General features: G+C 41.4%; 1 protein-coding gene across 2 annotated transcripts in view; it reads left to right on the forward strand.

Moving 5' to 3' along the window:
- Positions 1-21,073, forward strand: part of LOC116248057 (structural maintenance of chromosomes protein 5) — a 66,028-nt gene that overhangs the window by 5,270 nt on the left and 39,685 nt on the right. For both annotated transcript variants that reach the window (XR_004170955.2, XM_031620633.2), the window contains exons 5-12: positions 2,037-2,186; positions 2,305-2,409; positions 2,484-2,629; positions 8,671-8,782; positions 9,182-9,337; positions 10,739-10,860; positions 10,963-11,107; positions 11,206-11,271. Coding sequence is in view for 1 of the 2 variants with exons in the window: in XM_031620633.2 (XP_031476493.1) it covers positions 2,037-2,186; positions 2,305-2,409; positions 2,484-2,629; positions 8,671-8,782; positions 9,182-9,337; positions 10,739-10,860; positions 10,963-11,107; positions 11,206-11,271 (1,002 nt within the window). In the remaining variant the exon portion in view is untranslated. The remainder of the gene's footprint in view (positions 1-2,036; positions 2,187-2,304; positions 2,410-2,483; positions 2,630-8,670; positions 8,783-9,181; positions 9,338-10,738; positions 10,861-10,962; positions 11,108-11,205; positions 11,272-21,073) is intronic.

Here is a 21,073-nt window from a genome sequence, read left to right on the forward strand (position 1 = left end):
GGCTTTTGAATTGAGATGTGAGCTATTATGGAACACAAAGTTCTGGCTATATTTTAAGAATATGTAAGCTTTCTGCTTAATCAGACATGTTTTAGGTTTTGTATCTTACATTGAGAATTAATATCTACTGTGCTAGTTGTACGGTGCAGTGTCATAGGCAATGTTGTAAAAAGCGTATCGTAAGCCGTATTGGTCTAACTTTAAGATACGATGTATCGTAAAATATCGTATCGTATCGTAACTGTATCGTATTTTTCTTTAAACACAAAATCAATCAGAAAAAATAGAAAAGTTCTGAAAAAATCAGTAAAAATTAGCGTATCGTAACGTATTGTAGCTGTATCATACGATATGGTGCCTGTATCGTAACTGTATGATACAGGTGGCATATAATATCGTATTTTTGAAACGCGACGATACGTATCATACGATATGGTCCCATATCGTACGATACGTACAACACTGGAACCTATAGGATCAGCCTGAATAGCCCGATTCAAATCAAATGGCAGCAAACTGTTTCAGTTCAGTTGTTGATGGGGGTGCTATGTGTCATCTTTTATTCCTTTTAAATATTTCAAGAGCTGTTCTTATTTTTGATTAATTTGTATGTATATTACTCTTTTCAAACAATGAATATAGTAATGCCTTTGTGAGTTTGCAACCAATGTTTTAAAACCCAGTGACTCTGTGGGTCAATTCAGTGACCCGGGCCGGGTTTTGTTAACTATTGCTTTCATTCCATAGTTGTAAAAGTTGTAAAATGACTTCAATACATGTATAATTCATACTATCAAGTAATAAGTTATATTATCTTTTTTGATAACATGATCTATAATTGCATATTTAAAAAATAAACTGTGGCAAGAATTTATATATCAATGAAAAACAAGTCAATAAAAATCAAACAGTAAGATTAATATATTCAACATTTAAACCGTGTAATGTTTAACAAATTCGACATGTATGTTAATATTATATAAAATTAAAAATCCATAACTGAAGAGTCCAATGTCCTAAACCTTGAAATAAAGACATCGTACAAGAAGTTGAACTTAATTAGTTTTTCCTTTTCATTCGTAATATGTAAATTTAAGAAATGAAGAATAATTCTAAATTATTATATTTCAATAAATTAGAAGAGTCATGTCAAAAATCAATTAATTAAACAATTAAGTAATTAATAAACAAATGACCTTACTAATTATTACAAAATACAAAATTTATCACTGGACTATACTGAGTCAAACGAGTTTTGGCTGAGTCAAACTAAGTTTTGATGGCATCATGGTCGAGTCAAGCTGAGTTTCAACAAAAACTGAGTTCCCTTACTGGGTTGATCGTTAGAGGGCCGAGTCAATCCGAGTCAACCGAGTCAATGATTCAGAAAGTTAGAGGGCCGAGTCAAACCGAGTCAACCGAGTCAATGATTCAGAAAGTTTTTAAACACTGTTTCTCTGCTTCATGCTGAATAGGCAGATTCACCACATCAACAGTCTGATTTAATTTGAAATCTGATTTTTATGGCAGTACATTGTTATATGTCCTAAAAAGTGTGAAACATCCCACCTGCATTTGTTTCTGGCGGAGACTGCCTGGGTTGCAAAGAAGGGATGCGGCTTACGCTTCCTTTTTGCATTGAGAAACATTTAGAAGGCATTCTAAGTCGTTTCACCAATTCAGGAAATGTGTGGAATAAAACTCTACATCCTATGAGTTGGTGTTCTGTTCTGCACATACCCTTATCGTCCTAGACATCTTTGTTATTTCTGGACGGAAGAGCATATTTAAAGATTATAAGTGAAAGGTTCTAACTTTATGGCATGTTTCTAGTTTATAATCTTATTACTTAGTCACTTGGTTTTGAAGTTGAGGGTGCTTTTACAATCTTATGCTGTTGAGTCTGAGACTGTTTCATGTATTATCTTCTTGACCTTTCTTCAGTTCTTGGCAGTGGCTATGTTTTGAGCAGTTCTGTTATTTCTATTTGTGTAAAAATGTGGTCACTGATCTCAATGACTACTCATGCTCTGCAGTTCTTACCACAAGACAGGGTTTCTGAGTTTGCTAAATTAAGTCCCATACAGCTTTTAGAAGAAACTGAGAAGGCTGTGGGTGATCCAGAACTGCCAGTTAAACATCGTGCTCTTGTAGATAAAAGTCTAGAACTGAAGAAACTTGAAGTGGTGAGGTTCTTGTCTCCACATTCCGTTTCTGTATGTAGTTAGTTTATTATAAGGACTGGATGTTTCTTGTTGGTTTTTTTATCTATAAAGTCTTGATGTAAGGTTTCGGCTTCTTCAGACGGTAAAGCAAAACAGTGAAACCCTAAACCAGCTAAAGGCACTTAATGCAGAGCAAGAAAAAGATGTTGAACGTGTGCGACAGAGAGAACAGCTGCTTGTAAAGGTCAGTTGACCTTTTCAAAAATCATATAGCGAGATATTGAAATAATTTGACATCTTGCTGATTTCCAATTGCAGGCTGAGACTATGAGGAAGAAACTTCCATGGCTGAAATATGATATGAAGAAAGCAGAATACCTGGAGGCAAGAGAGCAAGAGAAAGCTGCTAAGAAGAAGCTGGATACAGCTGCTAAGCTTTTAAATGATCTTATGAAACCTATTGAGTATTTCTCTTCTTTAAACTTGGAATAAATATCATCTTATATCAAAGAATGCTATTGTCAAGTCTCAAAAAGTATTTCAGTTACTTGCTTGTGCATGTAAAGCCTAGTGGGATTTTTTGGATGCTTTAGTGCTTGATTAGAATATGACATGGTTTTTGATGTTCTTAAATATGAGGAAGATTATCTATTGTTGAGTTGTTAATTGAGAAGCTATGTCACATGGGTATGGATTGGGGTGCCAATATGGAACATGTATGGAGCAATTTCAACAAACTTGAGGTATGGGGACATGATCACACACACATGCACGCATGCACACACACACACACACACACACACACACACACACACACACACACATATATATATATATATATATATATATATATATAATTTTAAACAAACAAAATCTGAACATACAATATGTCGTCAATGCAGCATTCGCAATTGCTATCCATTATCAAAATTTTTGCCAACATACACAAGAAAAGATAATAATGTGCTGCAACAATCAGCAAATCAGCATGAAAAATATCAATGACTGATGCCTCATGCTAAGACACAGCAAGTGCATTTGAGATCAAACAGGCAGAGGAAAACAATGGCAGAAAAAGGTGCCATTGAAAAGAGGTTGCTGATAGTCTCACCCAAAAAAAAATAAAAACGAAAAAGAAAACCACAGGAGAAAATAGGGCTTCACTAGAAAGAAGGAAGAAAATAGGGTAGCTGGAGATGAATGTGTTTGCTAGAGAAGCATATATGCTAGTGACAGCAGTGCTATGTCAGAAAAAGCAGCTGCCCGCTGAATGCTGGAAATCGATGAAAGGTCCTCTGTTGGAGGTTTCTCAAGCAGGAGGGGCGGCTGTTTACCATGTATACACATGGTGAACTAAAAAAATGTCCCTAAATTTTGAATGATTATGGATTAACTGAGTCCAAAATTTGACAGATTCAGCCTCAGGTCTACTGACCACACCCGATACAGTCAGAACTGCGGTGCTGCACCCAAGACACGTCTAGGCCTGCACTCATGTCGACTAGTGTCGACGTGGGTGCATCACCTTTCTGGAAGTGTTCATGTTACATTGTTGAGGAGATTGATGATCTTTGATAAATACAGGGTCGGGGCAGGATGGGGTTGCACCAGGCCGGTTGGTGGGACTCCCAGCTGTCCAGCAGGAATCAATGGCGACTAACCTAGAATTGTGGGAGGCACTGGACAAACCGTGATCTCTCTTGCTCAGTTTTATGCATATTCTTTTGTGGAATGTGCGTGGTTTGGGCCAGGCAGCAGCTAAGAAAGATCACAGTCTGCTGGCGTGGGATTACTCGCTGGATCTCTGCTTTTTCATTGACTCCCTTCTATCGATTCCGAAGTTTGAAGCATGGAAGAGGGGCTTTCCCCACCTCTCTTTTATATCTAATGCAATTCTTTGTCATAATGTCGCAATGATAATCCTTAGTTGGAACCCTACTACCATCTTCGCTCGGCCGGTGGAGATAGATCCAGCTTGGATTGCAGTTGAGTGCTGCTGTCACTGGATGCAGACTTCTTTCACCTTAGTCAGCGTTTACCTCCACCCAAACCATCTGATCCGACAGCAAGATCTTTGCTGCCTCAGCGATCTTTGCCTCTGTTTACAAGGTCCTTTGTGTATAATGGGAGATTTCAATGCTATCAAGCATGAGGAGGAGAAAACAGGATGCCCACCAAATCGCCAGAGCTGCGAAGAGTTGGGGAATTTTCTTTGCAGGTTTGGCAACCGTGCTGTTGATAATGCTTGCAGGAGCTTCACATGGTGTAACAATAGGCTTGGGAATAATCGAATCCTCTGCCGCCTAGACTGGGCGTTGGTAAATCAGGCCTGGGATGACATTCCTCGCAATCCTTCTACTTTGAAGGTGCTGCATCGAACTACTTTTGACCACAATCCCCTCTTACTCACTATCCTTGACTCCCATAGGCCATAGCAGGATTAGTGGCAAGGGGCTGTTCAAGTTCTTCAATTGTTGGACTCTTCGTGCGGATTGTCATCATGTGATACACCAGGCTTGGGATATTGATACTTGGGGCTGCCGCATGATCCGTCTAATCCAAAGACTTGAGTATCCCAGAAAGGCTCTAGCTCGGTGGAACTCCACCACTTATAGCCACATGGGGGACCAAATTGCTAGATTAAGGACAGATTTGGATCATACTGATTTAAGCATTGGGAATATGGGGCAAGTGATGGCCGGCATGAGTTTCGAAAGAATTGCAGCAGGTCTTGGAAAAGGAATATCTCTTCTGGAAACAAAAAACCAGAGTTATGTGGCTCTCAGACGGGGATAAAAACACAACTTTTTTTTCAGGCCCAAGCCAATCCAAGGTACAAGAAAAACATCATCTCCTCCATTACTGTTGGCACATTGATGACCACTGACCCTGAGCATGTCCACAACCTGTGTACTGATTTCTTTGCTGATTTCTTTAATAGTGATCCTTCTAATGATTTGATGTTGGATGGTAGTGATATTGGCCCGTATGTGTCTCAAACAGAAGCCAAAATGCTTAATAAACCGGTTGAAGATTGGGAAGTGAGAAAGGCTGTTTTTGATTCTAATAGTGACAAGGCACTAGGGCTACATGGTTTTCCAACAGGATTTTACAAAACGTACTGGGAGATGGTGGGCTCAAACGTCATAGAGGCTATAAAAGATTTCTTCACATATGGGAGACTAGTAAAGAAAGTGAACGGATCACATTTGGTACTCATTCTTGAATTCCAAGGGGCTGCTTACATTCGCGACTTCCGGCCCATTGCTCTTTGCAACTTACTTTACGAATTCATAATCATAACTAAGATCATGGTGAATGGCATTGAGAGATATTTTAGGAAGAATCTTGGGCAAGGAACAAGGTGCATTTCTCCCGGGGAGACAAATTTTTGAATACATCCTGCTGGCGCATGAGGTAGTGAATAGTCTAGACAAACATCATGATGCATCTCCCCTCCTTAAGCTCGATTTATCTAAAGCTTAAGATCGGGTTGACTTAGATTTTTTATAGCATGCTGTCCACTGTCTTTGCTTTCCTTCTCCTTGGATTCAGAAAATCATGGCTTGTGTTCATAGTGTGTCTTATGCCGTAGTCTTAAATGGACGAGAAGGTCCCTTCTTTGCTGGTAATAGAGGGCTGAGGCAGGGCGATCCCCTCTCCCCTCTCCCCTATCTATTATTGTTTTTAATGGAGATGTTCATTCGTAAACTCAAATTTGAACAAGACGGAAAGACTTGAAATTCCCAATCCAAGAGGACTCTTCTCGATCCCTTCGGCCTTTGCTTTTGCGGATGATATTCTCTTGTTTTGTAAAGCTAAACCTTCAGTTGCTACTTGTCTTAAAGAGGTCTTTCAACCTTTTGAATGCAGTGCAGGGATAGTGTGCAACCCAGGCAAGTCTACCATCACGCCATTTAACACTTGGCCTCAGATTGCTACCACTTGCAAGAACCATTTGGGCTGATCCATTGGGGAGCTTCCCAAAACTTACCTGGGTCTTCCCTTGTTTATAGGAAAATTCACGGAGCCTATGTGCAGGCCTCTTCTTGAGAAAGTGCTGGAAAATGAGCTTACTTTCCTGCTCTGGTAGAATTTGTTTGACTAAAAGTGTGCTCCATATTACCTCCTATTGGACTAGAGCTAACGAACTCCCTCAGGGTGTTGTGAAATGGTTGGATCGGGTTTTGGCTAACTTTGTTTGGGCTGACATGGAGGAGTGTAGGCACCCTCATCAGATGAGTTAGAAAACTTTATGCAGTCCCATTGCTGAAGGGGGCATTGATCTGGATGATATTAACCTCCTCAACAAGGCTATGATGATTCGTTGGGCTTTTAAAGCCTACTGCAGGGACTCTCTGTAGTTGGGCCTAGTTTGGAAAAAATATTATGGAAGAAATAGCCTTTGGGTGCCTAAGAAATTGGCTAGCCACTCCGCTTCGTGGAAGGCCATCCTTGGGGCTTGGACTGATGTTGGCCATGCTATTCAGTGGAGGCTTGGAAATGGACAGTGAGCCAGTTTCTGGTTTGAATCTTGGGGCTGGGGCATCATTAATAGATGGCTATCGGGACCGGAGTTTGGTGTGACTGAAGGGCTCCTTGACAGTTCAGTAGGCCAGATTTGCACGAATGTTTCTACGGCTAATGACCCTCTATGAATAAGTTGGTTAAATCGCGTCCTTAAGTCTGTTCAACTTGCTGGTGGCCCAGACATACTTTGGTGGGATGGTAGGGATACCCCCTCCTCTTGCAGAGATATCTATGATTGCATAAGACACCCTAAAAGCCAAACAGTTTGGAAAACCTACATTTGGTCCTCTAATGCGGCTTGGTTGAGCTATCCTGCAGCTCAAAACCATTTGGCCACTCTTGATCGATGCAAAGACAAGGGTTTGAATTAGCTAATCTGTGTCTTGTGCAAGAAAGCAGAGGAGTCAGTGCCTCACATGTTCTTCTGCTGCAGCTGGACTAAAGTGGTTTGGCGATGGATGGGGACAAGGTTTGGACGTGGAATGCCGCTAGGGAATACTATTATTGAGACCACTGTCAGAGAAAACGCTTTTTTTTTTCGAAAAAATGCATATAATACGCAAAAATTAAGTCAGCTGTATAAAACAGCAGTTAGATGTGTCCTTGTTAAAACGCCAAAAAAATAAAAAATGTGAAAAAATGCGTATTATACGCGTTTTTTCATATTTTTTATAATTTTTCAGGATTTATTAAATGTTTTAAGTTTTTAAAAATTTGCCGAGATTTTCTCGAGATATTTCTGAGATATACAACTTTGCCGTATTATGCCTGAGAAATTCCTTGCCATATAATACCCGTACACAATATATATGACAATGATTAAGACCATCTCTAAATGGATGGCTATAAGCTTTAGAAATCTGGTAAGGCATCTGCCACGCAATTCTGCCTATGGTTATAGGCAATACTTGGAAAACAAGAAATCTGGTAAGGCATGGCGAAGCTCTTCCCCCTCCAAACCAGGTAGCTAACGCTATTTGGGAGGATGTTCAACTCATATGGGATAAGCAGCTTAATGGCAGATGTTTGCATGATCCGTGTATGCTATGGTTTCATACAGGAATTGATGCTGCTGTTGGTAGACTGGTCCCCCCTTCTAGTTTTTGTGCTCACCTTGTGGTACTCCAACAGCCAAACTGCTTCAAGATGGCTTATGGTATTCTCAACCCTGACGGTGAGTTTGTGGCCCCATGCCTCACAGTCTGGAGGAGTTACAACTTAAGCAACTGGCTAGCTGTTCTTATCGAGATCACCCTAAAGCTGCTGATCCTTACCTCTGAAGCATGCATTACTATTGGCCCGACACTGGAAAGCTCAAATTCAGATCTTGTTTCTCAATCCTCAAGATGCTGAAGTGATATCTTCCTTTTTTTTTGCTGCAGAAATCATGTTAGGTTTACAAATAGCAAACCTCTTTGTCAAGTGGTTGCTATTCTCTTGAAGTCCTGCCCCGTGGGGTCTAAACTGTGCTGGGATACTTTGCCTACTTAGAGTTGGGTGGTTTTCCCCTTACACTTTTTGTTCTTTATAAATGTCCATTTTTTGTTAATAAATGAATAGGGCTCTGCCCTGGCAGGATTTGCAGTGGAACAGAGCTACCTTGAAGCAATCTGACTGTTACTAATTTAAGGAGAAGGTTTGTCAAAGGGACAAATGTGGTTGCGAGAAAAATGCCATTGTGTCATGTGCAAAATGCAAGGAAAAGGGATAGAAGGGGGAATGAAAGATAGGGAGTTGCTAACAGTCACTCCAACCTCCCTCTCATTCTGTTCTGTTAGTTTAAAGCTTTTAATTTTTGTTTGGTGCTGGGAGCATATCGAAATTTTTTTCTTGAAAATTAATCCTTTTCAGATGTCCCAACATTTTGTCACTGTTATTTGCCCAAAAACTGAGATTTGGGGTCATGATATCAATTGTTTTGCTTTCTTTCAGTGTTCAGTTTTTCAGTATAAATTGATGCTAACTGCTTTTATAGGGAGAAAAAGGAAATGAAGGCAAAGCAAAATTCAGCATGTAAGAAGGTCAGCTGTCTTATAAATCAGAATGCCAAAAGAAGAATGGAGATACTCGAGACAGAAAACCACCTAGTAAGTCTTGTTCTTTCTTTTGGAGTGAACTTAGGGGTCAATGTACATGGGCAGCAGTTTAAAGATTTGAGGGTTCAAGTATATCCAACCTCATGCATATTCTAGAAAAATGAATATCTCGGGCAATTAGTAAGGTGTGGGATGCATTTCCTCTCACTTCTTGCTAAAATGCCTATACTTTTTTATGTGGGTAGATACTAAAAATTCAACTATAATTGTTCTACTTTCCTCTTTCTCAGCCGTCCAATTTTAAGTCCTAGGATTGTGAAGACCTTGATTGTTCTTCCTTGACTCTGGACCCAGGGCATGCTTATGTATTGTTCATGTTACTCTTTGCACATATTCTTTCCCCATAGCTTCATTAAAAGGTAACAGCTTCGTGATAATGGATTTTGGTAGAGTGTGCAAGTACAATCAAAATCAGACGAGATGGAAGATTTAAGGAAGCGGGAGGAGTCCCGACAAACAAAGATTGCTAAAGCTAAAGTGGATCTTTCTGCTGCTGAAGACGAGCTTGCGAAGTTGCCTCCTTTTGAACCTCCGAAAGAGGAAATTGTACGTTGCAAATGGTCCTCATGTTGTTTGTTCTATCCAATTTTTCTTCAATTTGATAAATAAATGGTATCAATCAATATAATTACTTTCCACTATTCTGCTCTATGGCCCTGTTATGGGCCTTGATTTAAGTGGTACAAGTTATTATGTTGAACCTGTAGTTTTGGGTTTCCATAGTGAGAAATTAAAGTTTTTTATGCAATACATTTATTTAAAGTGGGAGGAAAATGCACTAATGTCATAAAGTTGGCCAGTAAGGTTGGACTCAAATAAAATTTGTCTTGGCACTTGTAATGCTCAGGTCATTTTGTCAGAAAGCTTATATATTCTTTTGTAAGAATGTGTAGCAAAAGGTAGGATAATTCATAATGCGATGAACAGTGATATTAGCTAAAAAACAAAGGGACCTTTCCAAATTCATCCCTGACAAGCAATTGACAAAGCCATCCCTGACATCTGCAATTTAAGGCACATTCATCTTTTTGTTACTGAACATAGGTTCACCATATGATCGCATTGACACCTTTGTCTTGGAATCACATCATTCCAATCTGACTTGTATAAATTTCCACTCAGTTTTGGTGGTTGTGGGTGGGAGCACTTGGAGCAGCTATGGCAGTCTTGAGATGACAGATGTGCAAGATGAGGTGGTGGTTATGTGTTGCCTCCACCTAATGAGTTCTAGGGTTTAGGAATGGTGGAAAGCCTTGAAATTGGTTGGTGGCGTAGGAGAAGGTTGGTTTTGGCTAGTGGTGGGGTGTTCCAGCTGTAAGGATAATCTAATTCCGTGCTTGATGGTCCTGAGGTTAACTGTGCTCTCATTTAGCTTTTCCTGAATATGCATGCCCATTCTGTGACCTGCATGATTACCCTAGATATTCTCTCCATATCTTGAAGTTCATTTGCAGACTAATTTCTCTATACTTAACAGATTATATTTTTAGAAATAGAAGAAAAGACTACATATTTCAGGTTTCTGGATATATAGTTAAACAATGCCTCGAGGGCGTTTAGTTTTTTCTGAGTATTCTTTTCAAGAAAAAACTTTTTTTCCTAAAGTAATTTTTTGAGATGCTTACCAGCTACGAATAACTGCACGCAAGGTCAGTGAAGTTTGCCAAAATTGTTACTGCATTTGCAGACTATCATCAGGTCACTTCAAGGTCATCAGTTAGCTTAGTTGAACATATTTTACTTCACTTTCTGAGTCTCATCCTTGTCAGCTGATTAAATGAATTGGTGGCATATCTGATTGTATACACTTACATTTGTTTGTGAACTGATAGTTGATGAAAAAGTCATGTGCATCCTTCATACCATTGCAATCGAATTCCTTGTTGCCTCTATCTTTTGCTGATTGTATTGTTCAGCAAATTAATAACTTGCAGCTCTGTTAAGCAGGAAAATCTAGGCTCTCAGATAGTGGAGTTTGAAGTATCTGCCAATCAGGAGAGGTTGCAGAGGACTGAAAAGGAACAAATGCTAATTCAAAAGAAAAGTTCATTGAAGCAGTGTATGACTAGGTTGTGGGTTGTTAAGTTTGACTTTTTGTATCTTGTCTCTTCTCTCATTTTTCTCTTTGTTTACCTTTGGTAGTAATATGAGTTGTTGGCCACTGTTTCAAGGTTGAATGAGATGGAAAACACAAACAACAAACTTTTGCAAGCATTACGTAATTCAGGTGCTGAAAAAATATTTGAGGCTTATGATTGGTTACAGAGAAATAGGCACAAACTAAGGAGAGATGTTTATGGTCCTGTCCTTCTTGAGGTTGTGGCTTGAGCCTGAAAGTTGCCTTTTCAATGTGCTATGCAGTGCAACCCTTTTTTTTCTCTTCTGGTGATATTTTTAAGTTTTTCATTCTCCAGGTTAATGTTCCACATAAGGTTCATGCTGCATATTTGGAAGGTCATGTACCAAACTATATATGGAAGGTAGGCACATGTTTTGGTAACCGCACTCTTGCAGTCTCATTCATGAGTCTTATGGCTTTGTCCTATTACATTTTACTTTTGTGCGCATAAAGATTGCTTTAGTTAAAGGAAGCGTGAAGTGCATCTACTGTAAGGGCATCTTGGTTAATGATTTCTGTTTCATGCATTATATCGCCATATTACCATATAAATATCAGATATAGAACTACATTCAAGAAATTGATTTTGTGGATATTATGTTTTTCTAGGATCCTTTGTTTGGCTTTATATGGGTTCTATTAGTTGCATTTTACAAATTATTGGCCATATTCAGTCTATCATCTGATGTTGAAACATATAATTGACATAGTGATTGTGCGGTGCCATTTTCTGTCAATTGTTCGTATCAGAAGTGTGATTTTCTGAATGATATGCTGTATCAGCAGATAATATTAGTGATGCAGTGGAAAAGAGGACGACTCCTCTAATCCACGATCAAATGCCTAACTAATATAGGGTTAAACAAAAGAGATGCACAAAAGAATGAAAAATGGAAAGAGAATGCAAAATAACTATTAGGGTTTTCATTAACTCAAAGACTGATTACAAATGAGGCTTAAACACATTTAAATAGGGCAAAAACAGATCTATGGGTCTGAATAGAAACCAACTTCCACATACCAAATCTGGTTTCAATGACCATACAACAACTTACTCAACCGAAGTGATTAGACGAAGATGCCAGATCTCCACTAACTGAAGGCTGTACTAGAACTACTCCAAATAAGTGATATTATTCAGTTCACCACCCATAACCCTTGATCATTGCCAGCAACACCTACGGAAGTCTGTTCACTGCTGCATAATTCTCAGCATAGCAGAGATCAGACCCCTGATTGCCTATGACAGCAACCTCCTTACAGCGCCGAGACAGGAGAAAATAGAGGAGAAGGAGGAGGAAGAGGAAAAAGGAGAAGAAAAAGAAAAAGAAGATGAAGAAAAAGAACCTGCTGGCGTCGGACCAAACCTGTGTTTGCCGTCTCTCATACCATGTTACGCAAGTTTGAGAGAGAGAGAGGGAGAGAAATATTAAATCTTTGTTAGTCCTAATCCCATATTAATGAGGATTAGGGTCGGTAGGGAAATTACAAAAGAAGTCCAGAAAGAAATTAAAAATAATAAAAATGACACCCTATGACTAAGACAAAATTGCAAAAATCTCCACACGATTTAGAAACAACTCTCGACGATATAGATATATATATATTTATTATATATATTTATATTTATATATACATGTATGTATATATCCAAAAAAGACAGAGAGAGAGAGAGAGAGTCACAGTCATCCAAATTGCATTAGTTGCAATAGTGTTGACGTATGATATATTTGGGTCTGGATCTGGACCTGATCCAGTGTATTGCTGTTATGACCCTACTTAGCCTGTGTAAACCCTAATTTTTAGTAAGTGAATGAAAATCTAAGAGAGAGTGTTTGGTCGCTAGTGGGCACTAGTTCTCCTCACCCGTGGTTTTTTTCCCTCGTGTTGAAGGGTTTTCCACGTTACATCGTGTTTCTGTTCTTTGTCTTTGTTTCTACATGGTATCAGAGCCAAATCTCTAGAATTTTTTTTTGGCTCGACTTGCTGCTGTGAAGTTCTGGCTGATCCTCCGCCATCGCTCCTGCTGCCGTGTTCTACTGTGGAGGGTACCTCTGTTACTGTTCATCTTGGATTGGTTTGGATCTCACCACTGTCAAGGTCGCCTGGTCATACTGTTGTCCCGTGGAGCCTGTGGTGCCCGTGGAGTTCTGCTGTCTACTGCCTGCCGTGGAGTTCCCGTGCGTGACAGTGGAGCGACGTCGCCTGACGCCACTGCTCCCTTCAACATCGCCGCCAGCTCTATTGTTGCCACTGCTTGCATCGCCCGAGCCTGCCGACCGTCGTCATCCATCGCCCGACGCTCTCTAGCTGACGTCTCTTGTGCCGTTGGTGCTGCCCACCGCCCGTCGTCAGCAGGTCCCACGCATCACCTCTCTTTGCTCTATCATCGTCGGCCAGCCCCTTTGCTCGTTCTGTAGGGAAGGCTCGTTCTGCAGAGCGTTGCCATCGCCCGCTGCCTGCATCGCTAGACGCTGCCTATTCCGGCATCGACTCTCTCCATCGCCCGATGCTCTGCTGTCTGCATCGCCTACTTCCCAGTTCCTTGCGACGACGTTTTGCTGCGTCACCTGTACCAATGTTGCTGCCCTGCTGCTCGCCCGATGGTTTCTGTCGCCACCAGCATCGTCGCCAACTCTGTCGCTGGTTTCTGGCGTTGCCTTGCACCTGGAACGCCACCAGCTTGCCGTTGCTCCCGTCCTGTCTAACGCCGCTTGTGTTGGTGTCGCCGTCCACTGTCGCCTAGCTTGTCTTCTTCTGCCATTGGTTCTTTGGGATGTGTCGGGGGACGCCTGCCACTGTCTTGCTTGCTGCAGCTCCTGTATAGTTGTTCTTGTTCTCTCTCTGCAGTATTGATTTGTGGTCATGGCTGAATCATCCTCCTCTACTGTGAACACTGGTCAGACTGAGGTTGGGGGTGTTAGAATTAAAAATATACATGTTTAGGTCACCATTATTCATCTTACCAAAGAAAACTACTTTCAATGGTTTGCTGCTATGACCATGGGGATCGCAGGTCAATGTAGAATTGCTTATATAAACCGGAGGAAGATTGAACCGGCTGAGACGAATGTTGCTTGGGACACATGGTTTCTTGAGGATAACCAAGTTAAGGCTTGGATTGTCAATTCTGTGTCCCCCGAGATTCAACCCCTTATTCTTCGCAAGAGGACTGCGAGGGATATGTGGGTTATACTTGAGTAGATGTATGGCCAAAAGAAGAAAGTTGTTCGGGTGTATCAGTTGATGAATGATGTCTATTCTCTACGGCAAAGTGACCACTCTGTAGCAGATTTCTATGCTGCCTTGGAATTTAAGTGAGAGGAACTTGACTACTATTCTGATGACACTTGGGATTCTCCTCAAGATCAGGTGCGCTATTTAGCCAAAGAATGGGAGAATAGGATGTTCCTATTTTTAGCAGGGTTGAATGATGATTTTGAAGGTATAAGGAGTCAAATCCTTAATTCTAACACACTACCTAATATTGAAGGTGTTTACTCCCGTGTAGCGGTTGAAGAGCAACGACGCCTTGTTATTACTGGCAAAAAGGGGGATCACATCTCGTATAATGAGAGGTCTGCCCTTGTTAGCCGTGGTCTTGTAGGAGCTGCCTGACCTCCTCGCAAGTGCATTCACTGCAAGAAGACTGGTCATACAGTGGATTTTTGTTGAGACCTTCATCCAGAAAAGAAGAATAGTCAAGGGAAACCATCCAGTGGGAAGAAATCTATTTCTGATGCTACCAACTCTAGTGGAGGGAAAGCCTCTATCTCAGCTGAACAGATTCGTGAGTTCCGTGCTTATCTAAGTCAGATTGATGTTGGTTAGGCCGAAGTGTCAAATGATGTGAAGGTTAACCATGCTTTGGCCATTTCTGGTGAAAAAGGTAATTCTTGTATGGAAGAATGGATTGTTGACAGTGGTGTAATTGTTGATTAAGTGGAATAACATTTTCTCTCTCCTAGGGTTGCGGTTGTGCCCCTAGGTTAGAGCTTCTCCGTGGTTTTTCACCTCTTTGAGGTTTTCCACGTATATTGTGTGTTTCTTCTCTTTCTCTCTATCTTGGTTTGTGTTTCTACATGGTATCAGAGCCAACGCGTGAGAGATCGTTGGTGTGCTAGTCGTGTTTCCGCCGCTGCTGTTTCCGCCGCAGCCTTCGCTCTCTGCAGCGCCGCCGCCGTCCAGCGCTGCTGCCGTCCAGCGCCGCCGCCGTCCAGCGCTGCTGCCGTCCAGTGCCGCCGCCGTCCAGCGCCGCCGCTGCCCACCGCCGTCGCTCTCACTAGCACCGCCGCCGTCTAGCGCCGCTGCCTCTTGTTTGTCGTCTCTGGTGCTGGGTATTCCTTATCCTTGGTGATTGTGATGGCCAAGGAGATGTCCCTCAAGATCGATGATGCCCTAGACACGGGTAGCAATACCAAGAGCGAGATCTTGCCTGTTCAAGTCACCTCCATCCGGCTGAACAAGGATAACTATCTCTCTTGGTCTGCTGCCCTAGAAATTGGGATAACCAATCGTGGTCGCCTGTCCTACATTACTGGGGAGAAGCCAGCACCTTCTAAAACCGATCCGCGATGGACTACTTGGGCGTTGGAAGATAGTTAGGTTAAAGTATGGATTATTAGTTCTGTTTCCGCAGATATTCAGCCTTTGATCTTGCGTAAATCGACTGCCTACGACATGCGGACTGTGCTTGCACGGATGTATGGCCGTAAGAAGAGAGTATTGCGTACGTACCAAATCAAACGTAGCATATACTCTCTTAAACAGGGTGACTTGTCTGTAGCCTCTTTCTTTGCAGCCCTGAAGACTAAATGGGAGGAACTTGACTACCATGTGAATGATGACTGGCACTGTGGTTCTGATCATGCCTTGTACTGGGACAAAGAATGGATGAATCAGACGTTTATTTTCCTTGGAGGCTTACGCGATGAATTTGAATCCATTGGGAGCCAAATTCTCAATTGTGACGAGGTCCCCAGAATTGAAGAGGTGTATGCCCGTGTGGAATCTGAGGAACAGCGTCGCCAGGTGATGCATATTGACACCAGTCAGGGGAGTTCTCCATCAGCCTTTGTTAGTCGTGCTTCTGGGATTGGACAGCGTCCTGCTCGGCGGTGTAGCCATTGCAACAAATTGGGACATTCTGTTGACTTTTGTTGGGATCTTCATCCTGAGAGGCGGCTTGTCCGGGGTCGTCCTCCTTCTAGCCACCGGAGTCCTTCTGTGCCTGAGCCTAGTCAGAGTAGTCCTTCAAATGTTGCCAAATCTAAGCTTTCCTCCGATCAAATCAAAGATCTGCAAGCGTATATCAGCCGATTGTCTACTACTCAGGAGGATGCTTCCACGTCTGAGGGGGCTAAGTTAGCCCAAGCTCTCGTGGCCACTAGTGACCAAGGTAATTCCTCACATGGTGATTGGATTGTTGACAGTGGCGCTACGCATCATATGACAGGGGACCCTAAGATGTTCCAAGAATACAAATTGTCTTCTGGGCAACAACGTGTGTCTATGGCTGATGGTTCTTCTATCTCTGTGGCTGGGAAAGGGAGTTTGTCATTGTTAAATAAATACTGTCTTCATAATGCTCTTCATGTTCCCAATATTCCTGTGAATTTGTTATCTGTCAGCAGTATTACTAAAGAACTCAACTGTAATCTGATCTTTTCTGCTGATCGGTGTTTTCTGCAGGACTTGGTGACGGGGCAGAAGATTGTGATTGGTTCGGCTATTGATGGGCTCTACAGACTGCCTGTGCAGGTTGCGTCTGCTCTTATTTCAGCCACTAGCAGTTGTCAGGCATGGAAGACAGATCTACTATTATGCGATGGCACGAGCGGCTTGGTCATCTTCCGTTTCCGTTGATTAAGAAGTTGTTTCCTAGTTTGTTTTATTCTGTTTCCATGGATTCCTTCACCTGTGAAGTGTGTCAGTTGGCTAAACATGTTAGGGCCTCGTACCCTATTTCATTCAATAAAACCACTCGTCCATTTGCTTTGGTTCACTCTGATGTTTGGGGTCCTTCGGGAGTACCCACGTGTCGTGGTTTTCATTACTTTATGACCCTTATTGATGATTACTCTCGTTGTATGTTCGTGTATCTGTTGAAAGAACGTAGTGAAGTTCCCGTTATTGTCAAAAACTTTGTGGCGTTTGTTGAGACTCAGTTTCAGACGTCTGTCCAAGCTTTTCGCACCGATAATGCTAGAGAGTATGTCTCTCAATCCCTAGATGATTTCTTAAAGAGCAAGGGTATTGTTCATGAAACGTCCTGTAGTTACACACCTCTCCAAAACGGCGTGGCTGAACGGAAGAATCACCATTTACTTGATGTTACCCGGGCTATTCTGTTCCATCGGCAGGTTCCCAAGCGCTACTGGGGTGATGCGCTTCTCACTAGTGCCCACCTTATCAACCGTATGCCTACCCGTGTGTTGCAGGGTCATTCCCCATACTCTATGCTTTGGCCAACTCAGAATCGCTGGCCTCTTACTCCTCGGGTGTTCGGGTGTGTCTGTTTTGTTCATGACCATAGTCCCACCCTCAAGAAACTTGATTCTCGGTCTATCAAGGCTGTCTTCCTGGGGTATTCCTCCACTCAGAAGGGATACAAATGTGTTGATCCTACCACTTCTAAAGTCTATGTTTCCCGGGACGTTACCTTCCATGAACACGAGACATACTTTCATGTGAATCCTCTTCAGGGAGAGTATCTAGGGAACAGTAGTGAAGAGTATTCCTCAAATCAGTTGATTCAGTTTATGGATTTCTTGGATTACAAGGCTAGTGACAGTGTGGCAGACACAGTCAGAGATGATAGAGACTGTCACATGGACGAGAGTCTTGTTGATAATCAGCCTACGGCCCGTGATCATTTGTTTGGCCAGGTGTACAAAAGGAAGAAGACAGATGGGGTTGAAAATGTTGATGTAACCAATCCCAAATCCTGTGAGTTTCCCGGATGACCCAAGTCTAATCAATGAAGAGCTTCCTAATCCTATAGCCCTGCGCAAGGGCACCAGGTCTTGTACTTCTCATCCAATTCAGAGATTTGACTCTTATGCGAAATTGAGTAAGAGTTACAAATGCTTTATAACATCATTGTCTAAGTCTGTTATTCCCAGGTGTGTGGAAGATGCTAGAGAGGATCCTAAATGGCTACAGGCCATGACAGAGGAGATGGATGCCTTGGCGAAGAATGACACTTGGGAAGTTGTGGATATTCCCAAGGGGACTCATTTAGTTGGTTCAAAGTGGGTGTTCAATGTGAAGTATAAACCAGATGGTACTGTGGAAAGGTATAAGGCTCGGCTTGTTGCAAAGGGGTTCAGCCAGAAATATGGTATTGATTATCTTGAAACCTTTGCCCCTGTTGCCAAACTGAAAACTGTGAGGGTCATCTTAGCACTTGCCGTGCAAAAGGGGTGGAGCATGGATCAACTTGATGTTAAGAATGCATTCTTGAATGACCATCTAGAAGAAGAAGTCTATATGAGTATGCCTCCTGGATATGTTCAAAGCGGAAAATGTTGTTATCTCAAGAAAGCCTTGTATAGATTAAAGCAGTCTCCTAGAGCATGGTTTGAAAGACTGAGGATAGTGATGAAGATGAATGGATACAAACAGGGAAATGGTGATCACACCCTGTTCATTAAGCAGAGAGATGGCCTGGTGAGTCTTCTTCTTGTGTATGTTGATGATATGATAGTCACAAGTGACGATGAAGAAGAGAAAAGGAAGATGAAGGAGAGGTTAGCTGCTGAATTTGATCTTAAAGATTTGGGTAAACTAAGGTACTTTCTGGGAATAGAGATTGCTCGGTCAGAGACAGGGCTGGTTATGAGCCAAAGGAAATACACTCTGGATCTTCTAAATGAGACAAACAAACTTGGATGTAGGCCCTTTCTAACTCCAGTGGAGTCCGGTACAAAGATAAGCATCAAAACTGGCAACATCCTAGATGAGGAAGGAAAAGGGCGGTATCAGAGGCTGGTTGGTAAGCTCATCTATCTTACTCTTACTCGACCTGATATTACTTATGCTGTAAATGTGTTGAGTCAGTTTATGCATGCTCCTACTGATTGTCACTAGAAGAGTGCAGAAAGAGTGTTGGAGTACCTAAAGAATGACCTAGGAAAAGGATTACTCTATACTAAGCAAGACCAACTTAATATTGAAGGATACTCTGACGCAGATTGGGCAGGATGTACTGATACTAGGAGGTCTACCACAGGGTACTGTATCTTTCTGGGGGGTAACCTGGTTGTATGGAGAAGTAAAAGGCAGGAAGTTTGCTCTAGATCCAGTGCTGAGGTTGAATACAGGGCTGTGGCTATGGGAGTTACAGAAATGTTATGGTTAAAGATTCTCCTAGCAGATATTGGTGTTGAAACAGAAGAGAAGATGAAGATGTACTGCGACAACAAGTCTGCAATTAACCTTGCGAATAATCCCGTTCTGCATGACAGAACTAAACATGTGGAGATTGATCGCCACTTCATACGGGAACGCATAGATTCAAAGGAGTTGATCCTACCTTATATGAAGTCTGAAGATCAAATTGCAGATGTTCTAACCAAAGCTTTATGTACATCTCAATTCGAGAAAAATGTAAGCAAGCTTGGCATGTTTGACATGTATGCCAAGCTTGAGGGGGAGTGTTAACATATCGTGTATAGGGAACCGGGTCTGGATATAGACCCGGTCCCATGGGCACGGGTACCGAGAGTGGCTCGATACCCTAGGCGGGTCTCCTTCTTATTTGATCCCACTTATGGTGTAATTGTTGATTAAGTGGAATAACATTTTCTCTCTCCTAGGGTTGTGGTTGTGCCCCTAGGTTAGAGCTTCTCCGTGGGTTTTCACCTCTCTTTGAGGTTTTCCACGTATATTGTGTGTTTCTTCTCTTTCTCTCTATCTTGGTTTGTGTTTCTACAGATACGAAGAACAACTCTCATATGGACGGTTGGTGGAGCATGCTGAAATTGACTTACTGTATAAACCACATGAGCAATATTAGGGCAAGTGATACTAAGATACATTAAAGATCTCACAAGCTGTCGGTAGGGAGTAGGATTGGTAAGTGAAACTGTATCATCAATCTTCATTTTGCTTCCTCCTGCTTCAGGTGTTTCCATGATTTTATCATCTGTTATACCTTACTTAGCAATAATCTTTGCATTAAACTTAGTTTGTAATAAACAATAGCTTCTAGTGGAGCATGCAACCTCAATCCCCAAGAAGTATGTTGGAAAACCTAAATTTTTCATTTCAAAAGTTTTTTGCAGTAGGTTCTTACATTATTTAATACCTTCTTTGTCACTACTTGTAATGATCATATCATCAACATGTAATAGGATGATTATGATACCTTTAGTAGTATCCTTAACAAACAAAGCAGTATCAGCAAACATGAATGAAATCCATAATCAGAAGAACAGAGTTAAAACGATCAAACCAAGCTTTAGGAGCTTGTTTGAGGCCATATAGAGCCTTTTTAAGTCTAAGAACTTTTTCTTGTGGAAGTGACAAACTTGGTGGTACTTTTATATAAACTTTTTTCATAAGATTTCTGTTTAAGAAAACATTCTTAACATTCATTTGATAGATATTTCAGTTTTTAATGGACTCTAAAACAATAAGAGTCCTAACAGTAGTCATTTTAGCTAAGAAGCAATTTTTTCTTCATAGTCAATTCAATATTGTTGAGTATAACATTTAGCAACATGCCTGACTTTATATCTTTCTAGAGATCCATCACTTTTCGTTTTAACCTTGTAAATCCATTTGCATCCAATAGCCTTTTTTCCTATAGGTAACTCTTGTATTTCCCATGTTTGAGCTTTTCTCAAGGCACTCAATTCTTCTAACATAGCATTCTTCCACTCAATATATTTTGAGGCTTCATTAAATGTAGATGGTTCAAAGTGAGAGTAAATGGCATTGATTCTAGTTGAATGTGTTGGGGTGAATGTCTCATATGACCCAAACCTATTGGGTTGCCTTACGTTTCTAGTGGATCTTCTCAGGTTGTCTTCATTTGAAGTTGATTGAAGATCAATAGTTTCATGGTGTTCTTCACCAATGTTTTGTTGTCGGTTTCTTCTATGATTGTTAACATAAAGCTTTGAAGTGTGACGACACAACAATTAAAAAAGAGATGA

This window comes from Nymphaea colorata, chromosome 2 (assembly GCF_008831285.2).
Source record: "Nymphaea colorata isolate Beijing-Zhang1983 chromosome 2, ASM883128v2, whole genome shotgun sequence".
In the NCBI taxonomy this organism is placed as follows: domain Eukaryota; kingdom Viridiplantae; phylum Streptophyta; class Magnoliopsida; order Nymphaeales; family Nymphaeaceae; genus Nymphaea; species Nymphaea colorata.